This window comes from Porites lutea, chromosome 5, assembly GCF_958299795.1.
Source record: "Porites lutea chromosome 5, jaPorLute2.1, whole genome shotgun sequence".
NCBI classification, from domain to species: Eukaryota; Metazoa; Cnidaria; class Anthozoa; order Scleractinia; family Poritidae; genus Porites; species Porites lutea.
Window position 1 is genome coordinate 11,856,897 of NC_133205.1, and position 12,786 is coordinate 11,869,682.

Sequence of the window (12,786 nt, forward strand, 5' to 3'; positions counted from 1 at the left end):
TAACAAGCGATGTTGATTGAAAATTCGACTGATGAATTGTGTTTACTTCGAAGACAACACTGAGCTGTGGAGGCCGAGCGAGCGAACTCGTAAGTGATAAATTTAGTTGTACGTATTTAGGAAAGGCAAATCATATATCTTTAATATAGAGGAAATGAACTTTATATGGAAAACAGCTATCGCATCGGAATGTCTCCTTTTCCAAAACTAACCTGATAGACACTCGGACTCGGTCATCTCATTCAGGTTGAAAGTTGAATAATCTTCGTACGGAAAGCAGAGATTTTTCCATTCGAAAAGGTCAGACATTACTAAAAATTCTTCACCGTCAATGAAAGTCGTGGTTCTTAAGTTCCCTAATAAAATAATAAATACTAAACCAAATACTAAAGTACTAAGATAACGAGTAATTAAACAATATCAAGTTATTTTAAAAGCTAAAAAATCTGTCCGTTCTAAAGCTCCGAGGCGTGATTTTACTCGAATTTTCACATGATTAAATACTAAAGTACTAAGATAATAAATTATCAAAATATAAAGTCATTTGAAAAGCTAAACAATTCTGCCAATTCTAACGCTGTCAGGCATGGCATGACATGACATGACTAAATCAAAGTAATTTCTTTTGAATTTCTTTACATCAGAAAAGAAGACTAAATCAATGTCACTGACATTATTCTACAGTTTAACTGCATCAAAAAAGAACATTCGCTTCATGCTATTGGTACGTGGAATAGGAAGGCGACAGTACAACCGAGACCTTGTATCATATGACTTGTGGTATTTTAGAGAAAACAGTTTCTTAGGGAGGTAATCTGGTGCACGTCCATCCAGGATTTTTTTGAACAGAAACATTCTTTTTTTCAATACAGATTTGATTGATAGGTAACCAACCAAATTCCAGAAAAAGCGGCAGGGTTTTAGCCTGAAAAGGTAGCATGTAGTATAATACGCGCATGTCCTTTTTGAACTTTGTAAATCTCATCGAATAATCCTGCATTACAACTTCCCCAAAAAGACACAGTAGTCAAGAATAGGTTTAGTACCGGCTGATTTCTTCCGCAAAAGGTAAGGACGAAAAAATACCAACTTCAGGAAACATAAATTTGCCTCCCTGATAACTAAATTTACATCAGTGTGACACGTAAATTGCGGGCATTCAAAAACGCCAAAATACCGAAACCTTGTCATACGGGAAAAAAGACTAAAAATAAAACATCCGGGACTATTTCGCTTTTCAACGCATTGATAACATTTCGTCCATTACGAAATCGCCTACAGAAATACATTCGCACTCGGCAATCGAACTCCAGGTTTATACAAGCCATCATGTTGCATCATGTCGCCGCTTTCCACGCAATAAAGCTTTCCTCTTCAGGTAATACACATTCGTCGGGATTCTAGCTTCGTTACTCTCAAGTCTTTTGGTGTTAAGCTTCCCTTGCCAGCCAGATGTTTCTCTTACTGTTTAGGATTCCAGGGCAAAACTCTCGCCTACCTTTACTTTTGCAACCGTCTACGTACTGCGAAGCCAAACGTGACGTTAGTATTGTCGAATCATGACCGTCAAATCATGTCTGAATATCCAGGTATATACATAGCAATGAAGTCAGCTGTAATAGCAATCAAAGAAGGGAAACTAGATTGGACGTTTATCCACGCGGGCTTATAATTGGATGAATTTCTCTGTGAGCTAATTAATTATGCAGTGAAAATAGAGACCGTCGTAACTCACCAGAAATCCTGACCCTACAGACTTTATTTTGTTGGATTTAATGGACAATGTAAACGTCTTTGACACAGGTGTCGTATATAAAGTCTAGGAGCTTTAATGAACAATGTAAACCTCTTTGACACAGGTGCCATATAAAAGTCTGAGGGCGCTACAAGAGATTGTCTAAATGTTGAAAGTTTGCCTCGGTTTACAAGTGCTTGTAGCAGATCGGCGCCAAACCACTACATATGATACACGGCAGTTGTCTGTGAGGACTGGAAGCCAAGATGCTAATACAAGTGTTCTAGTAGTGAGTATTGAGAATTTCGCGATTTTAGGCATAGATTTCTTGTCAGATATGAATGCAAACATTGACCTAGTCCAAACGCAGACTTGTTATCAATGAAGAGGAGATCGACTGCTGTAGTGCGAGTGGTCAGCAACTTAGCCTCCGATGTATAACATGCCATCTTGTAGTAATACAACTGCAATGTGAAGCAGTAGTACTCATCCACTCGAGGTCAATGTCTACCACTGCTAATCAAAGGCTGTGAATCCTGCAGCACCTTCTTCCAGAGAGAGGCTATCAGTGGAACTCTATTTTACAGCAGAGTTTTTACTCAACATAGATATCAGCAATCATGGTACTAGAGCTGTTCTTGGTCGGTTGAAGCATCGAGTTGAACACCTTGTTGCATTGCGTAGTTTAAGGGAAAGCAAAGGGAAATAATGAGTAATACGAAAAGAACTGTTTGTGGTAGTGGACTTTGTGAAGCTTTTTTGCCACCCCTTCCAGGAGCCAAACTTCACATAAGAAATTACCATGTACCCCTCTGCACAATACTGAAGGTCAAGGAGCTAGAGAGTCAGCTGTCCAGGAGGATAAAGTCCCCCCCCCCCCCTTCCCATAAGGTTAAATATCAAGAAGGGCAAAGATTTTTGTAGTAGTGGTTGTAAGTAGTGTAAGGAGTGGAAGGTTAAACAAATGGTTAGCGTTGCTGTTTAAACTGACATTTAACAGGTCGAGCCTGTAGGGTTTGTGAAAGCGTGAATAGATGGAAAATTTCCTCAAGTTAAACAGGGTGAAACATAGTTCTTCTCAGCTAACTCTAAACCTTATCACCAAGTCCACCTAACTATAAGTGAAACACAATAAGATGGGAACCGTCCTGGACTCGGGAGTACCTTCATGGCCAACGGAGAGCAGATTTCAGCCTCAAGGTCAAATTTAGTTTAACGAGACAAGCGCTGTAATGTCAAAGTGGAAAGATGTTTTTCTCCTTACAAACCCACTGTTAATACACTTTGGGCCCAGTGGGACCAGGTGGAGATGATGATTAATGTTTGTGTTGGAGATGGGAAGAGGAAAGCAGTACCAGAACAAAATTCACCATGATCATACAACATCACCGGGTTGTTAACAAAATACTGACGTACTAGGGTCTCAATACTACTGGCCAGGACCAACGTCACATGTGAAGAAGAAAGTCAGAGCTTTTTATGAGTGAAAAGCTAAAACCAGCTGGGTAAGAAGAGACATTTGCCATTGAAGCAGTATGTAGTTTGGCACTGATGGAAAGCTTTGCAATGGACATATACTCACACCTCTTCTTTTGACCCCTCACGCAAATAAGCTTGAAAGTGGACAGAAAGTTGAAAGCTATCTCATTTTGAATGTTGTTGTTTTAGCTTCCACAGTACCTAAAAAATTAGTGGGTGATTTTTCTGCTATTTTTGGGTTCCATGAGAGATACACAGCAACCATGGGACCAGCTTCGAGTCCAAAGTTATGTCAGAGGTGTGTAAGCCAAGTCAACTAGAACTACCCACTAAATCCACAGTGAGGCAGCCAAGTTACAATCGAACATTGAGCAAGTTGAAAGACAGTCAAGATGACTGGGACTTTAAACTTCCCATGTGCATATGATGGCTTACATAAGTTCCATCCATGACTCCACTGTTGAAATGCCAAACAAGCTTATGCTGGGAAGGGAAATTGAAGGTTCCTTGGATGTTATCACTGAGCTAACTCTGGATGCTGTTCCGTCTCATACCAAGTATGCATTGGCCCTGCAACCGACTTCCTTGCACATAAGTGGCAGTGTGGTGACAATTAAGGAAAGGCGGCCAAACATCAGTAGAGAAACTATGACAAGCAAGTGTCCAGAGGAAGACTATAATGCCCGTTGTATCTCGAGTTGATGATACTCAGAGATCAAGCTTGATATCCTGTTTCAGCAGGAACAAGACGGGGCGAACCTACTGCAACTGTTGCCAAGTTGTCTTTAGGTCCGGTTCTGGCAGCGTTGACAGTAGGCAAATCTGATGTGGACCGTTATTAAAGGTCAAGTGGCTATAACTGGTGTGGATGATGCTAAAGGTAAAGTCGGTACGTTTGATGCAGATACACAGGTTTTGCATCGTGCCTCACAAGCTACCCAATCGAACAAGACAGAGAGAGGTAAAGGGAAATCATCCTGTGAACAGCCTTCACAGACTGCAAGAAGCCACAACGAAAGAGAGAGAAGACATCCGAATTGTTACCATAACGGTGAATGTGAGAAACCCTTGTTAAATTGGACACTGATGATTTTAGCATTTTGGCTTTTTAGATTTTTAGCTTTCTCACGCAACTCTATCCGTACTTTTTTCAGCTATAAGTTCTTGTATTTTTGCTGGCTTAATGCTGGTAATTTACAGGAAATCTGGTTGACTAACTGCTGTTTTACCAGCAGTTTTTATTTGTTCACGGTAGCACCTTGTTACACTGTGGAAAACGTTCCTCAAAGAAGAGGACTGTGTTGCAGATGCTAAATTCTGTTTAGACCCCTGCTGGAGAATTCCCCTCCCTAGTTGACTACGGCTTTATTGCAAAGTAGTTTTTCCGGCTTAATAAACATGGTTGTGTGTTGAACTGTTCCCACGTAACAAATTGTTTGATTGATTGATTGATTGATTCACTTTTATTTGAATACGATAATTTCATAAGTTACATAACTTCTTTACATGAAAGCCGTATAGAAACAGAAGTAAATACTGTACAACTACACTAAAATTATGTACAAATAATAAAATGTAGTAAAATGTAGTCAACAGTTTGCCTGCCTACTAGCCAGTTTTCTTTTAAAGATAGCTTTAGATTCGGCCGCTTTTATGTCATTTGGTAATGAATTCCACAGCATTCCTCCTCTGTATGAGAAAGACCATTTATAATATTCTGTTTTTGGAACGTGGTCCAGTAAAACATTATATTCCGTATTTCTTAGCATAGACTTATAAGGGTTGTTCTCACAGACAATCGAGAAAAGATGGCTTAAGTAACTAGGTACATTTCCATTCACTGTATCATACATTAATAGACTTAAGTGCCTTTGACGCCTTGAGGCAAGCTCTTCCCAGTTTAGTTGTTTTCGTATTTGTGCTGAACGAACGTCATAACTTTGAAAGGTTATTATGCGTGTAGCACGATTTTGTAATTTCTGGATCCTAGTGGTAAGTCCCTGGTCTAAATTGTCCCAAACAACGTCGCAGTAGTCGAACACAGGCTGGATAAGAGATTTTTAAATAGTATTTACAGGGTGTCCAGCGGTATGGTTGCTCAAAAAAATAGGAAAATAGGAAACTCAGGATTGAGAAAACAGGAGAAATAGGAAACTTTGCATTAAAAAATAGGAGAAAAATAGGAAAATCAAAAGTACTTTCGTCGACAAAGATAGCTTCCCTGTACTCCATAAGGGTTATAATAAAGGCTACGAGTCCTCAGATTCTATGTTCACAGGATTTAGATCAACTTTCGTGGCTAAGAAGGAGTGAAAATCATCAGTAACGTTTAGTTTATTGGCTCTGTTACGCTGTATCAAATCGGAATGATATGACTGACTACAGGTCGAGCGTGGTTCTATAATCAAAGGTGATCATATGGAAATCCCCTTCAAGTTGACGGCAAATCTTTCAAAAGCTTTGAAGAGTGAAATTTCTTAGGATAGAAATTTCTTACGATTGAGTTGTCATTGAAGGATATCGAAAAAAGTCCTTTGGAAAGCTTTCCTTCCATTAATCTGCAATCGGTGGCTGGTTGAGAATATGGTTGTTTGAGTCAAGAGACCGCGTAATTTTAAGTACGAAACCGGGCTCTCCGCGGTGTATGCAAAATGACGCTGGATGATTTATCTGGCCTGTGTTGTGAGAGGACAACTTGATCCTGTTTTCAGTTTCATAGATGAACATAAAAGCGAGCAAGACTTCAAAATAAAATATAACATGTACAGTTACTGAAATGCAGTTTCAGTGGGCTATGCAAAATATTTAACAATTATTCCTCGAGCCCGAATGGGCTCTGAGTCAATAGCGGCCGAATGGGCTATTGGCTCAGAGGAAATGAGGGCGAGAGGAATAATTGTTTTTGTAAAATCCAACTGGTTGGTCAAAAATATCGAGAATAAAAAAATTTTACCTAGTTAAAGCTAGACTTTAATCCTTTTTTGCCGCCAAAAAGCCCGCACTTTTCGCTACTAGTGGGCTATAACATATAGCTTAGTAGTAGCTCAACCAATCAGAACGCAGCACTGATAATAGACCAGTAGTTGGATTTTACTAATATTCAATAGTCACGAGGACTATAACACTTCATACAATACATGCAAGTGCACGAAAAAATTATACAAAACGTAACAAAAAAAAATGTTAACAGAACTCTCATAGGCAATAGAGGTCATGGAAAGAACAAATGCAACTGTCATTTTTACTAATATTAGAACAACAAAATCAACATGCTACTTGCTTTATCATAAATTTCACTCAAAAACACATACAACTATAATTCCATTTTCAATTTTGTTACAAATTTTGGCTTCACCAGCCAAAAAATAGGAAAAATAGGAGGTTTTAGTCTAAAAATAGGAGAAAATAGGAATAGGCTCAAAAAATAGGAAAAAATAGGAAAAAATAGGAACTGGACACCCTGTATTTAGAACATCTAAAGGTACATAATCACGTGCCTGTTTTAGACCACTGATGGATCGATTGACTTTTGAACAAAGTTTGTCAACATGCTCGTTCCATTTAAGATTTTCATCGAAGTGAATTCCTAAATATTTTGTTGTTTGGACTCGTTTAACATGATTGTTGCCAATCTTAATTGGAAAGTCTCTTCCTAAGTTAGGTAATTTGAAGGTAGTTGTTAAGAACATATACTCCGTTTTAGTGACATTTAAGCTTAACTTATTTGCAAGACGCCAGTCCCTAACGCGAGTAAGGTCATTATTTACCTTGGCATACAGTTCAGCAGTGGATACAGAGGACGCATATATCGTGGTAAGGACACACAATGAGTTCGTCCCCTCCTTCACAATATTTAGCTAGGTAATTTAGATATAAGAAAGAAAATAAAGAAGAAATTTACCTTCTGATAAGAGGCGTTCTTTGCTTTTGTTTGCATCTAAAACACCAGAATCATCTTGCCAGTCCAAAAATTTGTCAAGTTCTGACACAAAATGGTCATGTCCAGAGTTTGTTGAAGCATTGACTTCATCTGCAGAAACAGTCATTCTAAATTCACCCAATGTCATAACAACTGGCTTTTCTTTCTTTCTCTTTTCTTGTGCATTTTCTTGAGTAAACTCTGGAGTAGAAACATGAGCCTTTTGCTGCAAATAATTAATCAAACATTCATCTTCCCTTCAATGTTATTATGCATGGCTTTAAATATGTAAAACAAGCTGCTATCGGAGCTTACACTTGGGCGTCGTTATATCGCGCGTATGTCAGGATTTTTTGAGTCAGGTACGTGTGAGTGCCGCAATGTTGTTAAGATGAAATCTATGAGGAAATTGAGTGATTTTCCTTTCAGTGGAGAAAAATCTTGTACCAGAATGATTTCAAGCATATTGCATCCTTTTGTACATTTTTCGATGTAATTGGATTCAATACGTTATATGAAATAACTCCAACGAAAAGGTTCTTATGGAAGCCCGAGAAAACAAACTTCAAAAGCTTCAAATTTCACAAAATGAAATTTTACGCCTGATGATTTTACCCGTGTTTTCTCAATTGCTGTGAAATTTGAAATTTATTTTCTCGGGCTCCCATAAGAAATTGTATTTGGTGATATCACAGATAACAAATTATATCTATAGCCCTTGAAAAGTGTATAAAAGAAAGCGTTATGGCTTAAAATATTCTGGTACAAGATTTTTGTCCACTGAAAAGTAAAATTACTCAATTTCCTGGTGGATTCCGTCTTCATGGTTAAGTGTTGGTTGAAGTATATTGTATATTGTCGGTCAATAGTACTCTTGCTTGTTGTGTAGCTCTTGAAATAAACTTATTCATAACGAAGATTTTCACACACATTCCATACAATAGGTGAGATAAACACAGGAACCGCAAGGTTCCATGCACAGTTTCAGTTCGATTTACACAGCTTTGATCAAAACATTCTCAGTTTCGAGAACAGTTTATTCTAAACCATAAGAAAAGATTTAATTAGAAGTTGAATTTTTCGCTATTTCTCTTTCACTTTTAACATTCAGTTCATTTTATTTGCCAGAAAGTAAGGCTTAGAAATTAAAAGGACGTCTGATCAATTCACGCTCGCACATTCTAGTCTTATTTTAAACTTTGTAGCGGAAGGACATCTGTGAGAAGGGAATAAGTCAGCACAGAATTTGACTGTCGGTGAATTTCTGTAATCGTCCGTCGTTCTGCTAGTGATAAGCTAGCCGTTGTTCACTCGTCAGCTGACTCGTCTTGCTTGTTAGGGCTGAGTTTTATTCCGGTCAAAGATAGAGAAAGAGTGTCTGGCAAGGTTTCCAATCAAAGATTTGTGAACTCGCGTCTGGCAAACTCTCCAAGTGTTTATATATGCGCAGTTTTTCGCACCTTATAACTTCATCTACGCTTAACGAGTGTCTTTGGGTCCATAACTTTCAAAACAACTACTCCACAGAATGTCACTGATAACACGTAAAGCAAAGGAGTATCGACGTATGACTGCATAACAAATGTCATAAAATCTACCTAAGCAGTCCTCTCGGGATATTCTGTCTTTACGTCATCCTAACCATTTCGTACTCGCGACCGATTCCTCGCGGCCCCTGTTCAAGCAAGTCGAGATTTTTTCTGGCCTACTGACTGTATATTTCAACTGTAAGTACTGTCCTTAATATACGCGCGAGTTACTAGAGTGCCTCCTTCTGGGCGGAATCTCTGCGGGGGCAATTACTTGGGCGTCGCCCAAGTAGAGTGATCGAAATCGCTTGTTCTATCTGTCATCAGTCCTACGTCACTACGGAGTACCATGAGAAGCACGCGCGCTAGCTTATTGAGCCATTGTACGCTCTCTTTCGGATCCAACCCAACGGAGGCCTAGTGTCGTGAGTATTTTTCGATCTGAAAAGCGACCACTCACCATTGTTTCTTATTTTCTTTTCCCTTTAGTAATTACCCATCATGTCAGCCGAAAAAGTTGAACTTGGCGTTAGTCACCGAACTGATGCCTCAGTTAGCCAAACTGGCAATAATGCTCAACCTGAGATTGTTCGCCCTGCTGAAGCAGGTTCGTCTAGCAGCCAACCTGGCGAAACCCTAGCGAAAACGCTTTCAGATATTAACGTAAATATGGGCACAATGGCCTCTTTATTACAAACGATTGTGGCACGCCAAGATTCAAAGCCGCAAAAGAAACGGCGCCATAGCCCCCACGATCTTTCGAGCGCTGACTCCGAGTCTGAAGACAACGACCACGAGGCGTCTGGTAAACGAAGGCGCGAGGAAGACGAATTAAGTATCTCGCCCTCGGATGAAGACATAAATGAATTCCTTGAGGAATCGAACCCCAAAGAGGCCGAAGTCACAGCTAAAACAACTGAGCCCAAAGAAGTCGAGCTTCTCAAATCTCTAGAGGCTGACTTCACTGACGATGAACTTGTCGGCGCTAAAATAAACCAACGCTTGGCTAACATAGCGTCCAAACGGTGGGGCATTACCCTTCCCAACGACAAACTCAAAGCACTGCTGGCTAAACACGCTAAACCGGAAAATTGTCCCGACATAACCACGGTAAGAGTCAACCCAGAAATTTGGGATCAAATGAAAAATTTTAAGCGCAAAGCCGACCTGAGAGTCAGCAACATACAACAAGCCTTTCAGAAAGCCACTTTCGGAATTCTAAAAGTATGCGATAAATTAGTGGATCAGCAACCGAGCACAGACAAGGAAACACTGGCCTCTAACATCGACGCCATTGTCCTATTAGGACACGCTGTCGGGGAGCTTTCCCGCTTACGCCGAGAGCAGATTAAACCGGCCCTTAAAGCCGAATTTCATTGGCTTGGCTCCCAGGCAAATGAGTCGACCAGTCGTTCCGACCTGCTTTTTGGGGCCGACCTAGCAGACTAATTCTAAACCTCAAGGGACTAAACCAATTTGTCACTTATCACCATTTTAAAATGGAAACACTTCAGTCAATAATACGATTAGTCGAAAAGAATTGCTATATGGCCTCGCTAGACCTCAAGGATGCTTATTATACCGTTGGCGTAAGCCCCTCTCACAGGAAATACCTACGTTTCATGCGGAAAGAAGTTCTGTATCAGTTCACGTGCCTACCCAACGGGTTATCCTCTTGCCCCAGGAAATTCGCAAAATTGCTAAAACCGCCGCTTACCGAATTACACAAAAAGGGTCACAAATCAGCTAGTTTACACTGATGACCTTTACCTCCAAGGAAGAACATACGATCTTCGTGTCTCTAACGTGATTGACACCTTTTTATTCAATTCGATTCCTTGGGGTTTACAATCCATCCAGACAAGTCTGTCTTCATCCCATCCCTACGTCTGGTTCTATTAGGCTTTATTATCGACTCGGTCGGCATGACTATAACACTGACCCCTGAGAAGGCCTTAAAAGTTAAAGAAGCTTGTGGCACTCTTCTGGGACAAGGCCTTCCGACAATACGACAAGTAGCCTGTGTGATAGGAAAAATTATTTCATCATTCCCTGGGGTCATGTATGGACAACTTTATTATAGAATTCTTGAGCATACCAAAACCGTAGCCCTCAAAACCGCCAAAGGCGATTTTGACAGTCATATGTTCTTCATCGAAGATTGCAAAAAGGAACTCCAGTGGTGGGTGAACAACGTCGTGAGTTCCCATAACGTCATAACCCATGGACAACCCTCAAACACCCTCACCACTGACGCATCTCAGAATGGTTGGGGGGCGGTTTACAATGACACAAGCACTAGGGGGTTTTGGTCCGATGAGGAAAAATCACATCACATAAACTACCTCGAATTATTAGAAGTGTTCATGGGCCTACAAACCTTTTTTAAAACACATTACAATACCCACCTTCGAATCCTGACTGATAACACAACTGCAATAGCAGTCCTGAACCATATGGGGACTAGCCATTCAGATCCTTGCAACCGCCTAGGAAAAGAAATTTGCGAATGGTGCATCGACCGTAACATATGGCTCAGTGCTGCTCACATCCCCGGGTTTCACAATATCAAGGCTGATTTCGAATCGAGACGAACCAACGATAACACGGAATGGATGGTTGATAGGGCCTACCTAAACAATGCACTGTCGCAACTAAGTTTGCGCCCGAAAATAGACCTTTTCGCATCACGACTAAATAATCAATTTCCTCAGTATGTATCGTTTAAGCCTGACCCAGGCGCAGTTGCCGTTGATGCTTTTTCACTTAACTTACGTTATCTTAAATTCTATGCTTTTCCCCCATTCAGTGTAATCAACGCATTTCTTCAGCGAGTCCGGGAGGACCAAGCCTCAGGAATCCTGATCATACCCAACTGGTATCCCCTGATACCATAGACATCCTCATGGCCTCTTGGAGTAAATCCACCGGGAAACAGTACACAACCTACCTCTCTCGATGGGTGACTTATTGTAAAAACAAACAATTGGATGTCACCCATGCCACCATTAACGACGGCCTGGATTTTCTCACTTTACTTTACAAACAGGGGGTCGGTTACAGTGCTATCAACACTGCTCGATCCGCCTTGTCCTCGGCTATTACACCAGCGGATAAGACGACTTTTGGAGAACATCCCCTGGCAACCCGCTTCCTCAAAGGAACCTTTGAACTTAGACCATCTCTGCACAGATACTCCACTATATGGGACGTTGGCATTGTCCTCACATATCTTCGATCATTTCCGGCCCTTAACGACTTGACATTAAAACAACTTACGCTGAATCTTACGATGTTACTTGCCCTTGTCACCGCGCAGCGAACTCAAACACTCTCCAAACTGGACACCTCATGTATGCAGGAAACCACGACCGGAATTACCTTCACTATGCGGTACACCCTGAAAACAACTCGACCTGGCAAACACTTTGCGCCCATTGAAATACGACCATTCGCCCCAGACTCCCGTCTTTGCCCGGTAACCTATATCAAACATTACATCACGAAAACGCATTCGCTGCGCAGCAACCCACGCCTCCTGATCAGTTACACGAAACCGCACAAGCCTGTCACCAACTCTACTGTGGCTAGATGGATTAGATCTACGCTCCAGAATGCTGGTATAGACGTTAGCATATTCTCGGCACATAGCAGTCGCACAGCCTCCACCTCTTACAGCGCCAACGCACAAATTCCTCTTGCGGATATCCTCAAGGCTGGGGGCTGGTCGAACGCTCGAACATTCGCTGAACACTATAACAAGCCTATTAGTGGCAACCTCGGTCAAACTCTTCTGACTCATTTTGACTCAGCTGCACAGGCTAACTAGACACCGGAAATATAATCTTATCTTTGTTCCGTTTACCACTTATCTCAGTTATTACATTATCTCGATTGTCGAAATATCTGTCACGCTATTTCTCGCTTGGTTCTATTTAAGTCCATTTCTTATTGTTTTATTGAACGCGTTGTTACGTTTCCTATTTACGACCACGTACCCCATTTATATTTGGTACGTTGCAGGGTCATGTTGGAGCTCACAGGCTTTTAACTCTCAAGGTACTCCGTAGTGACGTAGCACTGATGACAGATAGAATTTTATAATTAAAAGTTGATGTTTGATT

General features: G+C 40.7%; 1 protein-coding gene across 1 annotated transcript in view; it reads right to left on the bottom strand.

Moving 5' to 3' along the window:
* LOC140936249 (uncharacterized) overlaps positions 1 to 12,786 on the bottom strand; it is a 50,550-nt gene that overhangs the window by 17,876 nt on the left and 19,888 nt on the right. Inside the window, exon 5 of the mRNA XM_073385684.1 lies at positions 7,116 to 7,359. Within this exon, the coding sequence (XP_073241785.1) occupies positions 7,116 to 7,359 (244 nt within the window). The remainder of the gene's footprint in view (positions 1 to 7,115; positions 7,360 to 12,786) is intronic.